The sequence below is a fragment of the Chaetodon trifascialis genome, chromosome 11 (genome assembly GCF_039877785.1).
Source record: "Chaetodon trifascialis isolate fChaTrf1 chromosome 11, fChaTrf1.hap1, whole genome shotgun sequence".
NCBI lineage: Eukaryota > Metazoa > Chordata > Actinopteri > Chaetodontiformes > Chaetodontidae > Chaetodon > Chaetodon trifascialis.
This window is the reverse complement of record NC_092066.1, coordinates 4,104,944-4,118,048: the sequence shown is the minus strand read 5'-3', so window position 1 is coordinate 4,118,048 and position 13,105 is coordinate 4,104,944. Positions and strand designations below refer to the sequence as shown.

The 13,105-nt window shown below is 46.8% G+C and overlaps 1 protein-coding gene across 2 annotated transcripts in view; it reads left to right on the top strand.

The window, feature by feature from the left end:
* Positions 1–13,105, top strand: part of LOC139338435 (receptor-type tyrosine-protein phosphatase N2-like) — a 174,030-nt gene that overhangs the window by 89,631 nt on the left and 71,294 nt on the right. For both annotated transcript variants that reach the window (XM_070973425.1, XM_070973426.1), the window contains exon 12: positions 3,564–3,628. In XM_070973425.1, the coding sequence (XP_070829526.1) occupies positions 3,564–3,628 (65 nt within the window). The remainder of the gene's footprint in view (positions 1–3,563; positions 3,629–13,105) is intronic.

Below are 13,105 nucleotides of genomic sequence, written 5' to 3'. Positions count from 1 at the left end.
GAGCGGCGCTCTCATCCGACTTGGACTCATTTGTAGTCTGCAGGAGAGGAGAGGAATGGATGGTCGGAATGGCTCTTGGCTGCGTTTCGGAGAGGCCGCGGTGCCGCGGTGTTGGGAGGTCCAAAGACTTGTTCGCTAATTAGAGGGAGCTCTGCGCCTGTGATGTAGTCACGCTCGCTGGCCGCGTGGCAAGTCGCTCCGGGGAAGCAGCCGGGCGCCTGCACCGCGGCGGAGTTTTCTCATTCCCTCCCAGCGAAAGTCACGTCGAGAGCTTTCATGTTTGTTTGTGTTTGGGCATATCAGGGTTTTTACTCTGATTCTGTATCAGTGTAAATGTGTGTGTAGGTGTTTCTGTGTGCCTGTCAATTAGGCTTTCCTGCAGATGCAAGTCAAACAGGTTTTGCCTCACCAATTACCAAAGGCACTTCAGGCAGCGCGCTCTGCGCTCGTTCCACCGAGCCTGGGCCCACCGCTGCCTGCTGTTTACCATCTCTGCCTGCGCTTCATTTCAACTTAATTAATCCGGCAGAACGTTTTAGAAGAATCAATGCATTGGCACCGCTCCAACTTTGATTGAAAGGAAGTGACAACGGCTGCAGTTTGAGAGGAACGGCAGCGACAAAAGGATTGACGGCATCAGATTGAAACAAATAAAACAGATTTAATCTGTAAAATGAAGTCAGTTAAAGCTACAATAAGTTATTATTTACCCCTCAAAGCCCAAGCTTATGGCTCCAGAGGCTGCAAAACAAACCACTCCTCACCCCTCCCTCCCTCCCTCCCTCCCTCCCTCCCTCCCTCCCTCCCTCCCTCCCTCCTCACCCCTCCCAAAATGAAACTTCTCAGATCAGGCTGTGATATGTAGCAGGCAGCATGACGTCAGCTCAAAACAGTCCTCTTCGGCTCTTTCAGAAATGATCTGCGCTCGTGGTCCAAACATCCGACTTTCATACTGGCTTCACATCGTGATTGGCCAGCTGAGCAGACGTGAGAAAGGAGCCGGGGGCCGAACTTCTGACTTTCATTTTTCATTCTCGACACAACTGTTTCTGTCAAATTTCGTGTTGCTTCAGCCTTTAAAAACCTCAAGACGTCATGCTCCTGCAACCAAAAGTCACTTCATGAACACACACAGCTGCTGCACCTCTGACCACTCCCATTTTAGTGATGTCACAACGAATGATGCTGTAGTGATGCTGAGTGATGCCCATCGAGGACGAGGTGTCGTATGTCTCTGTCTGCGGCCTGGACCAGTCCAACTTCACAGTGGCTTCATTGCAGCAACAGAGAGACTATTTCTCACCCTTTACGAATGCCTGCCATCATGTAACACAGCAGCCAGAACACGTGCACACTCGACGTCTCTCCCTTACTTTTAGGTGTCAGTGCGAACAGGCTTTGCCTATAGGTGAATGATGTGGTTCGTACACTGCAGAGCTGCTCGGTGATTAAGGTCAAGGTCTGCGCTTACACAACACTCGGTAACACTCGTGAATTACGCTCTGACAGATCGAGAGACTGATTAGAGAAGCTGTGGGTGAATTTGGAGGACTGTGGCAGAGTCAAGGCTCGCTATTTGCATATCCTTCAACTGCCTGGTGTGTCAACAAAGGAGGCTCGCTCTGTGTCTCCACACCGGTGTATTCACATGCAAAGCAAAGTGAATCTAATTATGCAGCCTTTCTTTTCTCATAGCGTTTTGTTCTGCTTTAATACGAGCTCTGCCGCGTGTTTCAATTGTAGCCTCCGTTTGTTTCCCTTTAAGGGGATGAAAAAAGAGCTCTGCGCAGGTTTAATTTTATTTGTGTGGAAATTTGTTGTAACGTTTGCCCGGCGGCAGGTCGGGTTAAGAATTCATATTCCATAAAGTGAAGATATGCTGCAGTAATAGCTCATTTGCTTCTGGAACGGCAGAATTTACAGTGGAGGCCTGTGGAGGTGTCGCCGGCCTCATTCAGCAGACGTTCGTGTGCTCGCATGATAACCCCAATGACATCACCGCCTTCAGCACCTGAGTTTCACTGCAGGCTTGGCGCTGATCGCAGCTTAAAGGACAGTGTGGTGAGGTGAACTCAGACGTATTCGAGGTGAAGAATATGTCTTTTGTCTTTTGTGCACAGGAAGTCAGAAATGAGCGAGTTTTAAAAAATGACATTAGTGTTAATTTTGTTAATGAAAACTGAGGAAGTCTGTATACGACGATGAAGACACGGCGTCATTCAGCGCCATCTGTGTTGGAGATTGAGGTTTTTCCAGCGCAGTTGTGTTTCCTGTGCATGTGAGTGTGTGTGCGTGTGTGTGTGTGCGTGTGTGCGTGTGGGCAGGGCATACCAACGTGAAGCTGTCATCAGTTAGATTGCAGGTTTATTTAAAGCAGCAGTAGGAGCTTCAGTCTAGCGAGATAACTCACTAAGAGGCTTTGCAGTCGTAACCAGCAGCGCAGCGTGCACCTAACACCTGAGCAGGTAACTGATGAAGGTTATTTGGAGACATAAAAATACCGTGTTTGTCGCCATCCTTCACAGTACTGTCAGCATGAATTCCTTAAATTGATGCCATCAGAGAAGCAAAGCTGCGTTCTCAATCATTGAACCTGTTTTTCATCCGATAATTAGAAGATAAAATGAGAAAGACTGAAATGTCAAGTTTCATCGACTAAACTTAGACTAAAATAGTTGTTTTCTTTGGCTAAGATGAGTAAGTAAAACTTTATTTATATAGCACACAGTGACAAAGTGCTTAAGATTGGTCCACGGTCACCTCGTGTGTCGGCATGCTAACATTAGCTAATTAGCACTAAACACAAAGTGTGGCTGAGGCTTTTTAGTTTTGCAGGTGTTTGGTCAGATACTCCACAAATGAAAGGTTTTGCTGAGTGTTTGCTGATCTTGTGGCCACAGTCAGTCTAGACAGACCAGCCGTGGGTGCTTCAGACCTTCAGACCTGGTCTTTCTCGCTGCCTCCTGTAGCCTTCAGTGCTACGTTGCTCTCCTGTACAATGAAGACAATAAAGTGTAAAACGTAATAATTTTCAGAATGAAAAACATCCTGAACACCACGAAAACATGTTGCAGCTCTCGTATGAAAACTGTAAAAACCGCTGCTTGTTTCTCACCACAGTGATGCAGAAAGTTCTCGATTGAGGATGATTTTCGGTTCCACTGCTTAAACCAAATTGCATTTCCGAGCCGTTTGGATCAATGAGGTTCTGCTCCTGCTGCGCTGTGTGTGCTTAAAGCTCAGGTGGAAGGAGGAAGCATCGATTTTCTGTGAATCAGTCGAGTGCAGAGTTTAAAAGCTGGTTTGGCGGAATTTGTGCCTTTGATTAATCATAGCGTCTGAGCACACATGGGCGCATGCTGCACGTTAAGTGGACCCGGGAGGTTAATCAAATTTAAGCTCTAACCAGTTTAAACTGTGTGGAGAGTAACAGCGCGGTGATGTTTTCTTCTATTGTAGTCTTAGCTTAGTTTCATAAGCCATTGGCGGCTGTTTGTACACACGAAACGTTCCTTGTTGTTTTCTGTAAAATCTTAAAAAAGCTTTTCTTTGTCTTCCTGTAGTTCAGCAGAAAGCGGCGCTGGAGAAGGAAGCCAAGCTCAGCATCCTGGAGGCCGGAGTCGCCGACGTGAGTGCATCGCTCTTCTTTCCGCTTTCAGTTTAAATACTTTCCACCCAATAAATCAGCCTCATCCTACACTAAAGGGCCAAAAGTATGCGGACAGCCCCAACCACGGGGGCGGGGTTGAGGGCAGAGCTCTGTGCAGACCAGTTAAGTTCTTCCACTCTTAATTGGGAGAAACATCTCTTGATGGCGCTGCTTTGTGCACAGAGGCGAAACAGGAAAGGGGCAAATACAAACTGTGGCTGCAAAGTTGGAAGCTATTATCTAAAATATTATATACTGTCCTCATTAGAATTACAGGGCAGCACGAAACTATGGAAAATAGCCACAAGAGTACACAAAAGTATGTGGACAGGGGTGGTACAGAGAAATAGTTTGTAAATGCAGTTTATGCCTCTTAAAGAAACCATTTTCCCACACATCCTCATTTATATCTTGCATTACTCACTTTTTTATGTTTGGTAGAAAATCTTGGTGCTTATTCAGAGTAGCTGAGTCATTTTTTTTATTCAAGACACACATTTCAAGGCAGTTTTTTGACATTTTATACACCTTCCCTTCCTTCTTTTCTCGTGTTTTTCCACTCACTGCACGGAGAACATCTTTTATAATTTAACTTTTAATCAGTGAATAACAAATAACAAAGTAAGAAGCAGCATCTCAAGAAAAATATCTGCACAGCGTTTGGGCACCCACTCCATCCCTGCCACCGCTCCCTTTCTATCTCAGCCTCGTAGCATTGCTATTCTCCACCATCTGCGCGGGAAATAGACTGCTGAGCGTCTGCACTCGCCTATTGATTCAAGAGTTAGTCTGCACCGATGACGGCACGCCATTCACCATGCTTATCAAAGTGGCAGCAGCAAGGTCTGAGAGAGAAACGGCTGGGAGAAAGCGGGAGGAGGGAAGCGAGGAGAATGAGGGAGAGAGGCGGGGGAGGCGGGGTGGAGTGGAGGGGCTATCGCGGTGATCAATACCTAGCTGCAAACAGGAGCCAATTATGGCCGATCGAACCCCTGTTGTAAGAAAGAGAGAGGGAGAGAAGCAGAGAAAATCCCTCCATCACAAGCTGCCAGATAGAGGAGCAGCGAAAACAAGTCGGCGAGTCACAACCTGCAACAAAACATCCATCATCCCACATACGGGGTTTATTGTAGTTTTATCATACACTGTAAAATAAGAATATTAGCATACTGCATCACAGCTGACAGGTTCAAAATACAAAGAAAGAAAAGTTGGTTTCTCAGCAGCGCAGAGGAGACGTTTGTTTTCTGGCGGACTCTGTGAGCAGACTTTGAACAGACCTGCAGCTTTGGCTGTTTTATTTCGCAGGCGGAGGAATGAATTCTCATTTTCTCCCCGACGCCTGTGTGTATCTGAAACGAAGATAACATGAAAGTTTATTGATCCCTGTGGGGAAATTAAGTTGTTGCAGCAGCAAAGGTAATGGGGAAAAAATTGCATGCAATAAAACCAATAAAGACAAAACAGTCGAACAGTAAAACAGAACATAAATTATTGTGGGCTTGTGTAAGTTTATGCACCTGACAGTCCGCCGTGTGAAGTGCAGCGTCTGCTTAAGCGCCAACGTGAGCAGTTTTGATATGTTTCCATCTGCGCAAAGGCTTTTTCAGACCTTTGGAAGGAATTTGTCTAGTTTGTGAACACTGCTCACATTTTATTCTGGTTTTCTTGATACAAACGACCGGGCAATCGTCTCCACTGACTTTTATTTCAGTCTCCTCTGTAATCTTGCATGTGCTCATTTCCATCCAGCCACTGTGGAGTAAAGGAAGAATGAGAAATCGACATCACTGTGGCCTAAAATGTTAGAGAAACCGTCCCCGTGGGGCACTGCAGGCACACACTTTTGACCATTTATCACAAGCAGTTTGGATTCGGGGAGGAAGCTCTCAGAGAATCTGAGCAGCAGCTCTCCTGGGAGAACAAATCCCCCCTATTACAGCTCAGGATTTGCGACACACGAGAGAGTCCACACACTAATGAAAGGTGAAAAAGATCCTTATTTAACAAAGCATAACACAGAGAAGTACGGGAATGTTAGGCATCAGCGGTGCAAAGTTTGGATGGTAGAATGAAAGGAAAACAACCCAAAGCGTCCTAATGGAAAGTGAAAGCCTGGACGCCCGTCAGAGCTGGTTGGCTGCACCTGGCCACTCCCTCTCCAGGTGCAGCCAACCAGCTCTGACGGCGCCTTAACGCTGCTCTTATGAGCATCAACACCAGAGCCTGCAGTGTGAAGTGTACGACGAGTGCGGCTGAGCAGAGGTAGAACAAATGAAGCTTAAAATCAGGTGATTGTACGACAGAGCTGTAGTGTTTCCAAAAAGACTAGCTGTAAGGTGAACTCTCAAAAGCAGAAACTGAGCTGGAACTAGCTGCAAGGCTGTTTCGAAGCCGAGGTGCCAGCTCAGCGAACGCTCCGTCTCCCTCTGACCTTCACCTGGACTCTGCAGCAGCCAGCAGGCCTAACCCAGCTCATCTGAGAGACCTGTCCAGACAGCCAGAGTTCACTGATGTACTGTGGCGCCTGGCCGTGCAAAGACCTGTAAGCCATGAGAAAGAAAATTGATTCTAAAAGAAATTGGCAACCGTTGCAAGGAGGCGGACGTGTGAGAGGAGTCTGAGGCTGAGCTGCATCTCGGGCGCTGAGGCCGGTGGACGAGGCATCACAGTCGTCCAGGCGTGAGGGAATAAAAGCCTGAACTGTTTTCTCCGTGTCCCTAAAACATGTCATAGCTCTCATCTGGAAAGTATCCCTGAGTCGGTAGAAGCACGATTAAGCTGTTTGGTAGCCAAACAGCTGATGTATGAGCCGCTGATGGTGACTGAAGCAGCCCGCGTCATTTAATCCAATGCAAAAAGAAACAGCATCTGCCCGTGGGAAGCGTCTTCTCTGCTGGTTTTCCTGAGGATCAATCATCAGAAAACGAGTCTTCAATGCCAAAAGCTACACTATGTAAACAGGGTAGCATGCCAAACCAGCTTCAGCGCATTTGAGTTTGTTCAGAAGAATCAGGAGACACTTTTCAGGCTCTGAATATCCTTCAAAGTTCACTCACAGCTGTAAATCTGCAGCAGGTAGAGATTAATTGGCAGAGTTTCAGTACTGATGCATCACATGCATGTGATGTGGATAAGCGTGAGAAAGCAGGCGGGCTGGGCAGCATCAAAGAGCCTCGCAGGTGTCGTCCTTCAGCAGCCTCTGTGTCCGGCCCGATGGTCTCCGGGTGAATCAGCACATCCTGCTGTTTATCCTTCGCGGTCTTCGTGACCGCACTTCCAGATTCCTCACGTACGTGTCTCTGAGGCGGTGATTCGCCTTCTCTCATCGCCGCTTTTTTGGTCCTTGGAATTCAGAGCAGCAAATGCATTGAGGCTTCAGTAAGCATATTGATGTGATGTGTTTAGTGGAAATATCTGCTTTTCCAGCTCTAAGTGCAGGCAATTTACAAAATAAAGGAAACACTTGAATAAATCGGGGAAAGTGCAAAACACAGTAGGAGAGTGTCAGTTTGTTAGCGAGATATCTGAAGACACTTTCAGCCTGAACTCTGGGAGGGATTCATCCAGTGTAGTTTTAAGATAACAGCCCTTTAACGTTGATGCATCCCATGTCTTCTTCTCTGCTTCGACCCTGGTTGGACCTCAGAGTGCTTCTCTGTGCACTCAGTATGTTTGACTTGCACAGTGACCCAAGTCCTGTTGTTAGTCTCCTTCGTCCCTTGTGGAGGACAGCTTCATGTCTTAGCTGTGTCATGAAGAGCTCTAAAACCTCAAAGCTGTGGCAGTGAGCCAGCCAACGCCGCGCCTCGTGTAACTCATGTGATGAATTGGAGGAAATGACGCCGTCTGCTGCGTCCCTGTGTGAGCGCTTGAAAAATGGCGGAGGCTAACAATCCAGCAGGGAAACACACGATTGCAGGTTAAAAGCAAAGTTAACAGACAGGAAGAGCTGGTCTGTTTTGTGATGGATCGTTGTAGCCGGGCCTCTCATAAAGCTATTTTAAAGCTAACACTTGATAAGGCTAACGCCCCTGATAAAGCTTGATCCATCACAAAATTTAAATTAACCTGTAATCATGCGTTTGTACGTCAAAACGGACACAATTCTACCGGAGACGGCAGTTTAGCTAACATTAATTAGCTGAAACGAGGCTGGCGTTATGGAGTTTTTGGAATATTTAACTCCTTTAGTCAGAAACAGTCTGACGTGAGTCCTTCATTTCCTCACAACAGGAACTTGAAGCTTAGAAATGTGAAATACATTTAATACTGATGATTCATAGCGGAGCTGTTTATTAAATACATTAGATTGCAGTGGTGTACCTAACAAAGTGGCCACTGAGTGTGCATCCCAAGGACATGAGATGACACCCAGTCAGTCCATTTCTGGCCCAGCGGCTCTTTGGTTGGATGAGGAGATAAAAATGCTTTTTTTGGCTTCCTCACTCGCACAGTGACCACTCAGCGGCTTTGATAGATTACAAGCCTTCATTAAAATCTCAAACATCCTCATTTGAGTTCTTTGTGAAGGTTCGTACGACCCGCTGCTGCTCGTTAAATGACTTCAGGCTCGCTCCACTTTCCGGCGGTCCGACCGCCGTTACCTCACGCCGCTTCTCGATTGAGCGCTGCCTCGTCGAGGCCTCGGCGCCGTCACTTCCACGCCGAGACTTGCGTCCAATTAAGAGAATGTGTGTGTGCTGAGAGGGAGGCGGGAGATAAGGTTGCCGTGGCAGCAACCAGATTATAATTGTCCTGGAGTGGCACTAATCCCCCTCCGCCCCGGCCAGCTCGTTTTGTTCACCGCAAATCAAGGCGCTTCCAATCTGTCTGAAAGAGCGATTTCACAAATGGAGGGAGGCGGGGAGGAGGGAAGGAGCTAATGAAACAAACAAACAAAGAAACAACAGTAGATGGGCCTTTCCATCACCACTTAACACACTCACTGCTCAAGAACAGAGCCACTCTCATTCACACAAACCCAATTTGTTGCTTCAGATTGATTCAGGATTCAGATTAAACTCTGCGTGCGTCACAAGATCGAGCAGAAATGTAACCGGTTCGATCGTATCGTACGAAAAGTAAACGCAGGAGGCGGCTGAGAGTTTGATATCTGACACTGAAATATGGCGAATGTCGCTTCTTTTTCCATCTGACAGCAAGTTTTTGATTCACCTTTCACCTCATGAGTGAAATAAGAATGAAGTCGAACATTTAATTCTACAATACGTCCAAACAGAAATTAGCATTTTTTTCTCGTTTTCCGCGACCTCGCCTTCAGTCGCTGCTCCCGTCGCCTTTAATCTCGACCCTGACCGAAACTGTTTCACTTGTTTAAATCTAACTGCGAGCTAATCTTTTAATGCAACAAACAGATCGAAACAGTCGGTCCAATTTGTGCTTTTGTAGCATAATCCAGTGCGCGGTGGAGGAATGTAATCTCCACCTAATCCACATCCACCGCAGATAATCTGGATTTTAGAGTTCATCCTCCTTTCACAATATGGCAGGAGATGTTGTTGAATGGAGCCCCTCGCCCTGGCAGCGTTGTTTGTCGTCTTTCTCTGCCCACTGAGCCACAGCGAGCGGCTTTCATAACGACTTCACTCAGAATATATTCCTGTCTGTGGCTGCTGTGGTTGGAGAGTGATAGCATCGCTCGTAATGACACAGTATTGTTGTTTGCTGCCTGCCCAGGTGCCTGAAAACAGAGCTGGATTTGAAAGAGAATATTCATGAGGCAGGCACACATGCGCGCACACACACACACACACACACACACACACACACACACACACACACACACACACACACGCACGCACAAGCACACACAGGCTGCATCAAGGTTGCCTGTTCACCACGGCGCCCTGTTCTACCTTCAGTTTTCATCACAAAGAGGAAAATACATCATAGAGGATCAGAACAAAGGCGTGCGCGTGAGCCTGTATGCATATGCGCATACAGTACGTACCTGCGTGCGTGAGTGTGAGAGCGCACCTGAGTGTGTGCACGTGTGTGTTTGCGTGCGCACACTCGTGCATCCATTTGCATCTCGTGTCATAGATATTCAAATGGCTCCATGTGAAAAACTGAATGGAGAGGCTGGTGAAGTGCTGCCTCTTCTTTTCCTCTCTGTCCGAGACACGGCGTCCAAGCGGCCTTTGATATGGTAATGCAAGCTCGCTGCAGGGGGCTCTAAGGGCCAGATGCATGCTGGGATATGTCCCAGGTGTCAGTCATAGTGTGTGGTCTACCTGGTAGCAGACGACAGCTCGCTAACCAAAAGAATAGAACAGGCTTTCTTACTTCCTCCATCAAGGACGATGCATGTTTTTGGTCCTGTTTGTTTGTCAGGCGATCTGACATGATTGGATTCACATTAAATTTGGTTTAAAGTTATGAACTGATGGTTTTTTTCCATGAATTTTTCCACAAAAATTCAAAAATGTTATATGTTCTTTGAATATCTTCCTCTATTTCCTCTTCTGTTTTTTCCAATTTCTGCAGATTTGAAGGGTTGCACAGCCTTCGTGGTCATACGGACTTTCTAGTTCGGGCGGTAGAGCAGTTGGCTGCCTCAGTATTGACCTTTAATCAGGAAATATTGAACAGTGACTGACAGAGTCCACCTTGACTGCAGCTGCAGAAAAAGCCTGGAACATTTTTCTCATCGCAGAAATGTAGATTTATATTTGCTGTGGTGTTATCTGTGTCGTACATTTCCCTCACTGAAGAGCAGCGTCAGTGGAGAGTGTCGGGGGGCTGTGAGGGTGTTTCAGAGGCTTTTCCCCCCAGCGTGGTCTGTGGCATTATGTTGTAATTACTCACCTGGCCACCAGTGGTCAGCCGGCAGTCAGCAAGCTAGCAGATTAGCTTGCTAACGGTAGTGCTAACAAGCTAATTTGTGGATGTGACTTTGACATCTGAGGGTTTGCATCCGTTCTCTGACAAACTGTGAATGCTGCTGTCTTTAAACCTTCGAAACCATCTGTGCATGTTGCTTAAAGGGTCATAAAACTCTCATATTAGCGTAGAAGGAAACCTGCTTTGAGGTTGAGGCGTGAACACTTGTTGCCTTGGTGCTGCATTAGTGTTTTTTCCAGTCTTTGATTTTCCTCTAAATGATCCTGATAGTTAAGATTTTAAACTGCAGAGAGGAGGCTGACAGTCCGCTCAACAACGGCCCCGCTGGTTTCTTAGAAATCAATAGCAAAATTAACGTTAACATATTTGAAATGCTGCACACGCGCGCTCTAAGGACAGCGAACAAAGGAAGGTGTGTTTTCCTCGTTATCCGAGTTTGTCGCTGCCTCTCAGCACCTCAGCCTGCCTCGTACCTGCTGCAGACTCGTCTCTCTGCTGTACTTACAGCACACATTGTTCTCCGAGCTACACTTCAGCAGACCGGCAGGCTGCTTCCAGGGGCTCTGGACGCCCGCTGGGCTTTCTCGCAAACAGCATGACACTACAGACAGCTGGCATACAAGGCTCACACCCTCTCTCCTGTTTTCCCCAGGCGCTAAATGGGCTGTTAGGTACAGTTGAGGTCATCTAGAAAAAAAACAACGTAGGAAAATGAAAGCCCTGAATTTCAATACACCTCCACAGTCTGGATCTCTTGTTCTCTCAGACAGAATGCACTCCCGAGAGGCTCTGCTGCAGCAAACAAGGTGCTGCGCTGCGTAATGACAGCAGCATCAAGCCTGATATTATGCACCTGTAGACTCAGCCTAATGTCCTGAATGCTGAGCTGTAATTTAGGCTGGACAACTCACAGCAACACTGTTGTCTGCACACATCATTGAGCAAATGGCCCGATGCTCTGAAATGGCCTGTCTTATTAACGACGTCTCACGCCTGATTAGCCAGTGGCATCTTGGTATGATGGTAGGTGGCCGTGTCGTCCAATCACGCGTTAGCATAAACAATATCTGCAAATGAAGAGAAAGATAAGGACGCGTGTGCGTTTGTTTATCGAGACAGAAACACAAACAATGACAGCAGTGGTAGAAAAACAGTCCCGAATCAGCCGTAGTCACATACTTTCTTTTACTACTGGTCCTGATTGACCGACCATCAACAGCTCGTTTATCTGCAGTAACTTCACTCTGAACATAACCAGCTGAATCCTGGTCTGAGGCTTTACCCGTGGCTAATGTTAGCAAGTCGGACGAAGAGACAGCATGCAGACAATGTTAAACATATTAAAAAAAAAATCAATCTGGACTTTGGAAACAGGAGTTCAACCACTGAAGGCTTGTTTTTAGACTGATTTTCAGATTTCAGATTGAATTTTTCGTCAAACATGAAGTCTTGGGCATATAAATATAAATATAATATAGCTTCAAAGGAGAGTTGGACAAGCTGATACATAATATATGTGAAACTGTCAGATGGAGTGCAATAAAATGATTTTCCCACCTTACTAAATGGGAGATTCAAGGGGCTTTAAAATAAACCTTTTTCTCAACAAACTGTATCAAATATGTTTGCCTGACGGAGAAAGAACCATCGACAGACAGAGAAAACATTCATGCTGTACAAATTTGTACAAACTGGTTGGTTGTTATTTGTGTGTTGTTGCTATGTTCTTCTTCTTCTGCGCATCTGCCTTCCCCAAATCCCCTCTCCTCCCGGTGATGGGCACGGCAGCACCACACACTGCGTGGCATCTGCAGCTAAAGGTTTTTGTTCGCTGGAAGGCCGGCCGCTCGTCAGCCGAGCCCGCCAGACACTGACAGGCAGGCTCGCAGACGCTGTTACCAGGCTCAGCGCTCCCCAGGTGGGCACAGAGAGGACCGTCAGGGCCCGGAGGCTCAGTCGTAATTACCCCCTCCCACCGCAGCAACCATTACAGGCTACCCAGAATGTCTCCCTCCCTCCATGGGGTTAGCAGAATGCATCAGGAGCCTGGCTGGTGTTCGCTGCAGTCCTGCAGCTGATGGAGCGAATGTCTGATGGTGGACTGAACTGTTTATACAGCTGTGGCGTGGGTGTGTGTGTGCAGGCGGCGTGCCTACAGGGCTGCAAAACACATGCATGTATATAATCACATGCACTTCAATCACACAGCCTTCATGCGCCCGAACGGAAAGACTCACATACCTGAGGAGAAACGGACACACTCCATCGATAACGTCTGTGTGAAGAGGATAAATCAACTTGTCAGTCCATGTTATGATTTTTTATCATTGCTGTATCAAGCAAAAATGCTGATCATTGGCTGGTTCAGGCCTCTCAAATGAGAAGATTTGTTGCCTAACACTGTAAAGAGAAAGGGCTATCTTTGAATTGCAGACTGATGATGACGATGATGATGACAAACAATCGGCATCAGCTGAGCTTTGGGAATGACTTCCTGTCATTTAATTACCTTTTTCTATTCTGTTACAAGTGACTATTCTAAAATGACCCCCAGATGAATCACTTATAAAATAATACAGAAAACTTATT